This window comes from Anopheles funestus, chromosome X (assembly GCF_943734845.2).
Source record: "Anopheles funestus chromosome X, idAnoFuneDA-416_04, whole genome shotgun sequence".
NCBI lineage: Eukaryota > Metazoa > Arthropoda > Insecta > Diptera > Culicidae > Anopheles > Anopheles funestus.
Window position 1 is genome coordinate 3,331,196 of NC_064597.1, and position 8,165 is coordinate 3,339,360.

Here is an 8,165-nt window from a genome sequence, read left to right on the forward strand (position 1 = left end):
TTCTCAATGAAATGTAGTTTTTTTTTTCTTTCTTGGTTTCTCCCAATTGGACACTTTTTTCCTCCCTTTGGTGCGAAGCAATACATCTCATCGTAACATGAGTCACCTTCCCTTGTGTCCACGACGACGCTGGAATGCATCTAACGCTTACATTCGTTCGGAAGCAGGCGACCTCGACACTGTGCAAAGCACTGTCTTACGGACCGCCGTTCGCCGAGCAAAATGCAACAGAATTATATGCACACCGTTCTCGTTCTAAATGCACCTTGCACCTTTGCTGGACAAGTGGGTTTTTTTGTGTGCGGAATCGCGAACAGCGAAACTTCTAACCAGTCTGTTTGTGTCCCTCGATTCGATTGGATTGCTCGGTAGAATTATTCCTGCGATAAAGCACCACGATGAAGCTGTTCTGGACTGTACAAATGGTGATCGTGCTGGTGCTACAACTCACCAGCTCGTTACCGACTGGAAGCCTACCTACAGAGAACGCTAGTGAAGCATCCGAAACAGCGGAAGATGTCACGACGGAGATGGAACCACCAACCACCACTACATCAATCAATCCCATCCACAACGAAGTGAACACATCCGATGATGAAATACCGACCTTTAATCGCAATCAAGTAAATCTCGATCTACCGAATGATCTGTTTTCATCCACCGCTAATCTGACGTTTCGTTTGCGCAACTTTATCGGTGACTTTATCACGGTAAGTAAGGGTTCTCCTTACTCTGGAGGTAAATTCTTCATCACTAAACGATCGGATCCAACGCCCCATTTTTTCAGCGTGCCTCCGTACGAATTGCGCAGGTGGTACGATTCTTTCAACCCGTGTTCGGATACCATCTGATGATTGACATCCCGAAGGAGCTGGACGTATAAAGTTGTGCCTGTTCGACCGCGGAACCACCCAGCACGGGTTCCACGTGTGAAATTTGTAATAATTTATTTACGCGTTACATTGTTATTAGTCTAGAATTAAATAATTTATCTGCTTCCTTCAACAACAACAAAGCAAAAAAAAAATCTTCGTGTCGTGTTACGATAGAGCTACATCCGGTAAAGGCTGATCCCCATACGGGTGAGCGACATCAGGGAAATTCCGCACCAACATTTCCCAGCACCTCAGTTATCTACACCGGACGGACTCGGTGTCGGTATTTGAATGAACAAATGGCGACCCGCAATCGGTTGGAATAGCTTCATAAATCTGGCCGTACGTATTGCGGTGTTCTGGAAGTGATCGGGATTTTAAAGACATTGGAGTTAGTTTGGTCTTAAAGTTCTCAGTGCGTGTAAAATCATCAAAACTTACCGTGAGAAAGTCTCCAAACAGCTTGGCCGCCGCCAGTACAAAGTTGGTCGCATTACCGAACAGCTTACCAGGAAGTTGTAGCATGATCGTACCATCCGGATTGAACTGCGGTATCTCATCCTCATCCTGACGCGAGCTTCTGTCCGCACGTGCTCTAATGTGTGGCACTGGAGTTATAATAGGTGGTGGAGTTGTTGTTGTTGTGGTTGTTGTTGTCGATGTTGTTGATGTTGTTGAAGTTGTCGTTGTTGTTGATGGTGGCAAGTTCCGACGCACGGACGCATTCCGAATATTCTTAAGCTGCTCCAACAAATCCAAGATGGCGTTAGCTGCGGCCCATTCCTCCGGTCGGTACTTGCGCTTGGTCCGGTACACATCCTCACCGATGGCTTCCTGGGAATAGTGATGAAACGATGTTGAGAACAAGCAGAGATTAAGCTTGAATCTGATAACACCTGGATCAAATTAACTCTAGGGTGGAGTGACGAAAGTCCTCAAGAAAATCTTGAAGTCCATCAACTACAGTATCAACCTTCAATGACTTCCTGGGAATAGTGGAAAATGGATGTTGGGAACAAGCAGAGATTAAGCTTGAAAGTTATTTTGCTCGAAAGTGATAACACCTTGTGTGAGCTAACTCTGTGCCAAACTGACGAAAGTCCACTAGACAATCTTGTATCTTGCATCAACTACAATACAAAGCGTAGCATTAAGGTACAATTTCTTTTTGTTTTTATGCACGCACATCGATGGCGTGGCTCCACAAATGGTCATATTGCGTCCGGGATGTTAAAAAAAAAAAACAAAATTGCTCAAAAATGGGCTTCCTTCACGTAGATGTAGATTTTACGCTTTTGATAATATGCATGTATGTTCGACGTGTTGCGCATACTACTCTATCACTAATTTAACTCCACCACGCACCTTCCTTTCCTTGGAGCGGCACAAACAAAATGACACATTCATCATGGAACCTTTGCTTTTGCATTTTTTTTCTTCTTTCGTTTCTTGACGATGCTGTGCTATTTGACCTCACTGCGAAGTGTGGCTTTTGCTTGGTCTGGTCCAGCCGTTTATCTTCCTTGCAGCGACGCACGAAGAGTTTTTGATTGATAGTGAGGCGTCTGCGTACCGTAGGCTGACGCATCTATCCGTGGACGGTGCGTTACCAAACAATCGACCATGATCGTCCGCACCGTTTGACAAGTGAATGGATTTGTCGTGAGGGCGTCCGGTATTTCATCTTTTCTTCATCTCACATTTTTTCGTCTTTTCTTTTTTTTTGGGGGGTTATTTTGTTACTCCTCATCGGGGTGCCGGTGCAAGCGTGTTTTCGAACAAAATTAATTTTATTTTTCACCTCTTTCCGCTTGCTCAATTAGCTCACCGTATTTATATAAAAAAGGTTTTTTTGTTAATAGTGCACTACGTAACGCGGATGTCTATTATCGGTTTGTCCGTCGTACACAAAAGCTATCCTTATTTTCTACCAGTCCCACCCGTTGTGGGCAGTGAAAGGAATGATTTGTACTAGACGTCGCGTGTACAAAATCGTCCCCGAAACGATGACATCGCGCAAAAAGTCTAACGTACCAGAACGGGTGCGTGAAATTCTTGCGTGAAAGAAAAACCCCCAACTTCATCGTATCGATTGCGCTATACACGAGTAACGCCCTCCAGCTGGGGGGGGGGGGGGGGGGGGGGGGGGCAATGGGAGCCATGGGAAAGACATCAAACAAGTGTAAAATCGTAACCATTTGGTAAGCTGTGGCAGTAACAAAAAAAAACCGCATTGTGATGCATAATCGAGCCGCGCATGTAAACAAAACACATGCCATTGGGAAGGGAATTCTGGCAATTTCTGTTGCTGCAATTAGTACTTTCACTGACATCACAATTGGCGCGCTTACTGATGCACATTAGGGTCTTCGTTGTTGGGTATTGCTCAAGCACACGTGCACGAACTCGTTGGGGAGTTATTATTATTTTTTTATTAACTCTTCTTCTTATTGTAGGACTCCTCTTAGGACTTTTCTTGAAGATGGCACGGCAAAATTGATTGGGCTTTGTTCGTTTGTTTCATCGCCAGTAGATGTGTAGCAGGATGTAAGATTTGATTGCTGAAGATCACTTTCCAATAAATTCCTAACCTCAAATTACTTCACTTTCGACCACTTCCGGTCATGTTCAGCTGTCAACTCACCTTCCACTGTACCGGATCTAGTGAACTGTTCACCTCCTCCACCGTCAGTGGTTCAATTGGTGCCGCTTGGAGCGGACATACCAGGATCAGCCCACAACACCACAGCACAACGCACCGCACCGTTCTACACCATGCTGCCATACTCATGAACTTCCTAACGCTAGGAAAGTACCCGACCCAGTAAATACTGCCGTGCACATACTACAACCCAGCCCTAGAAAAAACACCACACTAGCACCAGATTAAAGAACGCTCCCTGTTTCCACACGTTACGTACGATCGTTTGCGTCCTTCCGGCTCATTGAGCAATGATGGCCGCACGAGTGATGCGCCGCAACATGCGTACGGTTCGGCAATTCGCCCACAAATGGTACCGGCCTGCGCACGGTTCAGTTGACGGCTGTTTTGCGCCCGGTTGGGCCCTGTTTCTTCTGCTCCTTTTGTCCCATCTCGTACGCTACGCCACCACTTGCTGCTGTTGACTCGCTTGCTTTTTTTTAAATTTCCTTCTCCTCTTCTCTCTGTTGTCTTTTCCTTTCCTTCGTTCGAATTTCGTCACTTTCTCTCCTGCTCTGGTTGGTTGTAAATGCATATGCGTGTTATTAAGGGTACACACAGCCAAGATTATGCCTACGTTTGGGGGGGGGGGGGGAAACAAACGTACCATTGAAACCAATGGCTGTGAATCACAATAGCAAAGCAAACTATGTTCCATCGGTGGGTGAGAGAATGAGTTTGTTTTTTTATTGATTTTTTTTTCTTCCTTTTGGTTTTTAATGAGCTTTTTAATCTGTCTTTCGGTCGCTTTTGCCCCAGCATCACTGATTCGATCGATACCGTACGATCGATCGATCGTATCTTATTGGGTATAACCCTTTAGGGCTTGGAGAAGTCCCACAAACTGCATTCCAGAACAAGCTTAGAATAAAATAATCTGTTGGTGGTTCCCTATTCTCCAAGGTCTGCATCTTCATCGCTGACATTTAACGACCTTCCAACACCGATCCGGAAAACGAGATCTTTCGCTCCCGGGGTCAGAGATTATATTATGGGCGTTGTTTCAAGTGCCTGTTGATGAGTTGTCAGCGTGGCATTAAGCCGAACCACTGGACATGCAGGTTGCTAGTGTAAAGCATCCTTTGCCCTTTATGCGCAGCGACCTGATCCTCCTTGACATGGCGCGGCAAAAGCATTCGGTAGCGTTTCGTGTCATGCTCCACTTGCACCTTCGGTTCTGGCCCGCCAAAAACGCACTGATAAAGGGTTCAACTGTTGAACCGTAAGGAGAAAGTGACTGCTGTGTGTGTGTGTCTGTGTGGAAGGTAGACAACACGTGCAATTTCGGACGGTTATCTCACCGCTGTTCGCGTTTGCAGCGTTTGCTGTGTTCGTGCACGTTTTTGGAGGAAGCGTAATCGCTAAGAAAGCAACCGCAGCACAACACGCGAACACCGCACATTAGCTTATGGATGGATGGATGGGTGGGAATAATAAAAAAAAGCAACAACAATGTGACCCCGCATCGTGTAATCGATGCTGGCAATAATACCGGACCGTCGGTACCGTCGGGACACCGAGAAGACGCGCACCGGATCTATGTTTGCGTACCACCATCGGAACGAAGGGGTAACACGAAAAGGTGCTTTCCGTAGCGAATCCTTAGCATTTTTGAGTTGGTCCGTTGTGAACTTGACGTTTATGGACATGGAAAAGAAAAACCGAAAACCGATACCAAGCGTTCCTGTTTGCTTGACACGCTTGCGCCTGAATGTATGCACAAGCATACAAAATCGAACGAAAGACTCAATAATGCAAATAAGCGACGAACCCGGGTGAAATAGTACACACAACACAGCGTTTGCGAAAAGAAACCATTTTTAACTAAAACAAATTCCAAACACCCTCACCCTCCATCCTGTAGCTTCCGCCTTTCCCCTCACCCCCTACCCCTTTACCCCGTCTTATTCAATTCTTCCGCATGCGTTATTTTTCCACGCTTTCGCTTCTGGAACGAAGGGTAATATGAAAGTTGCACAAGCCTGAGAACGCGTGTTTAGGGGCGATTTACACCCGTTTACGAACGAAATGGAGATTGAAGAATGAATTTGCTGCGGGTTTTCTCTCTTTCTCGATTCAATCACGAGTGCGCGGGCGGGTAAAGGTAAGTTGCAAATCACGCAAAGAAAGCCCTTCATCCAAATCGCGCTTCCTATTGCACATCGGGGTTTTTTTTGGGGAAGGATGGAAGTGGAGCGGAGTGGGTGGGTCGTGTACACGTGTTGCACAATGTGCGCTTCCATTACAGCATAACGCGATGGTGCGGTTCGATGCTGTTCGACACACACACGCACACGCGCCCGAGAAACAAAAGTGTAGACCTCAGGCATCCATTAGCCTGGGTCAAATGATCGGTCGAATCTGTCATTAACAGCGCCACGCTAGGGTCACGGTATCAACGCGTTCATATGGAAGGAATAATAAAAACAACAAAAAGCCCCTTGCCGTGTCGCGTAATACTTCCTCCGATCTGCACGACATTACGGTTTGGTATACCCATTGCAGCCGATCGATCACGATTTCGATTATTATTACCACCTGTAACACATCCAGTAAGAGTTGTTTTTTCCGCTTGAATATGTTTATTGTAGCTTCTTTTATTTTTCTTTTGTTGCCATACCACAAACCGATGCGGGCGTTACGATGGCCTTGGTCCAGTGGCGCTTCATTCATCCATCGTATCAGATTAGACGATAAGGCGTACACGGTAAGCTGCACCTGGTATGACTTTATTCGATTTGACACGGCTTAACTTCTGTTCATCATATTTGATACAAGACCGCAAATCCAATTCGAACGAGTTTGCTTTACGAAACGTCCTCTGACCTCTCTCACCCCCCCCCCCCCCCTCCCTTTCCCCCACCCACAAAAAGAAAACCGGTTTAATCGAAGTGAAATTGAAAAATAAATTACTATGCCCATAATGGGCGATCTGACAGGTCGCAGAGGGTTTTGTGTGTGTGTAGTTGCGCGCTTTTTCCTTCAACTTCTTCCTTTCAGTTGCGCGCGCTAAATTTTGCAGCTCTTCGGCTCACCTCATAAATTTTCAACCGAAAACCAATAATAATAGCTGAGTTGCCGAAAATCTGTGTGTGTGTGTGCGTTTTTTTTAATTCATCACAACAAAATGGCAGCTTCACACGCAAGTGTTCGGCATCCCGTTTGGCGCCATGTTGATGAGTGATGTGACACGAAGAAATGAATTAAATTGTCATTTAGTGAAACTATCCTTGAAATAGTTGAGAAGCCTAAAGGTAAATTAAGGTCTAAAGGTAGTTATTAGCTGCCTTTTAGCACAGCGACGTGATGGTTGGTAACAGTAGCCATCGAACGTTACATTAAATTTCTTGTGTTATATATAAAATAACATTAATTGTTTTTACCTTTCAAAATAGTTTATACATTTTAATCAGTTTTATTCATAACTTTTTTTTGTTATGTTTATTATTTTTTTGTTATTTTTATTTTTGTGTTATTTTATTTTTTTTTATAAATGTGATAACTAATCAACTTTTGATTATAGGTTATAGGTTTCCCATTCCTTGTCCCATTCCCATGTCCCATTTTTGTTGTTTTATAACTTTTATAGTAAAAGCCTTGTTGTACGGATATTTTTCATTAAATGACGATCGTACGTGCAACAAATGAGATGCGATAGTACACTTTATGTTAATATTAACTATTTTATTCAAAATAAAAAGGTGGAAATATTTTGTTTTACTTTTTCCAAATTTTCTTACAGTTTCATAATTTCTGTTAAATTTATTCTCTTCTCTTAACTTTTAAACGGGTTTTGCTGTTCTTTGCAAAAGGTTCGTCAGTTGCATTTGATTCAATTCCTCGCTTAAAAGCACTTTTGCAACAAGATTAAAAGCTTCATTTGAGTCGCTTAAAAGCCTACGCCTATTGTATTCGCCTACAAGTATGCAATGTTTGTACATAGTTCATTGGCATCATCTTACACAATAGAAAAAGGTGTCAATTTTTTTATTTCAATTTCTGTTCCGTTTTGCATTACTAAAGCATTTAATCTTCTGTTTCTTTTTCTTTTTCTTCTTCTTCTTGACCTTATGACTCTAAGGTCATGCCGCCTATTTCTTGCTTAATAGACTTGTTTTTACCGTGTAGTCGGATAGTTAGTCCTTGCCAGGGGGTGACTGTATAGATCGGATTTGATACCCGGTCTTGTCAGGTGGATCCGGTGCCTTGCCTTAGCTTTTTTTTAGCAATTTAGCAAAATTTTTGAATGTGATATATTTTAGTGCGGATTTGTTGCAATAGGTTAATTTTCACTCAAATAATGCTTTAAATTAAAATAAAAAAGGAAAAATCAGAAAAAAATTTCAAAAAAAATTTCAACTCGAAAATTTCATAAGGCTTACCCCTTATGATTTTTTTGGGAAATTTTGCAAAAAAAATTAAATTGATTTATTTTAATGCCAATGGGTTACAATAAGTTTCTTTTCACTCATTTAATGCTTTAAATAAAAAAAAGAGAAAAAATAATAACAAATACAAAAACTTGAAGAAAAATGAAAATTTTGCTCATTTTTGAATCAAATTTTGCCTATAACTCGGTCGGTATCCAA

The 8,165-nt window shown here is 43.1% G+C and overlaps 2 protein-coding genes across 3 annotated transcripts; one reads left to right on the top strand and one right to left on the bottom strand.

The window, feature by feature from the left end:
- The first annotated feature begins 329 nt into the window (after window positions 1-329).
- Window positions 330-1,014, top strand: LOC125763154 (uncharacterized). Its single transcript, XM_049425991.1, has 2 exons — window positions 330-710; window positions 788-1,014. The coding sequence occupies exons 1-2, from the start codon at window positions 399-401 to the stop codon at window positions 881-883; spliced, it is 408 nt and encodes a 135-aa protein (XP_049281948.1). The 5' UTR covers window positions 330-398; the 3' UTR covers window positions 884-1,014.
- Window positions 1,015-1,092: 78 nt separating this feature from the next.
- LOC125763010 (uncharacterized) lies at window positions 1,093-4,341 on the bottom strand. Of its 2 annotated transcripts, XM_049425711.1 has the most exons (3): window positions 3,520-3,895; window positions 1,317-1,709; window positions 1,093-1,234 (listed from the first exon to the last, which is right to left on the bottom strand). In XM_049425711.1, exons 1-3 carry the CDS (start codon window positions 3,664-3,666, stop codon window positions 1,127-1,129), a joined length of 648 nt encoding a protein of 215 aa, XP_049281668.1. In that variant the 5' UTR covers window positions 3,667-3,895; the 3' UTR covers window positions 1,093-1,126. The 2 variants fall into 2 exon arrangements, with proteins under 2 accessions (XP_049281668.1, XP_049281661.1); XM_049425704.1 differs by having other exon boundaries at window positions 1,120-1,709; window positions 3,520-4,341.
- Between the last annotated feature and the right edge of the window lie 3,824 nt (window positions 4,342-8,165).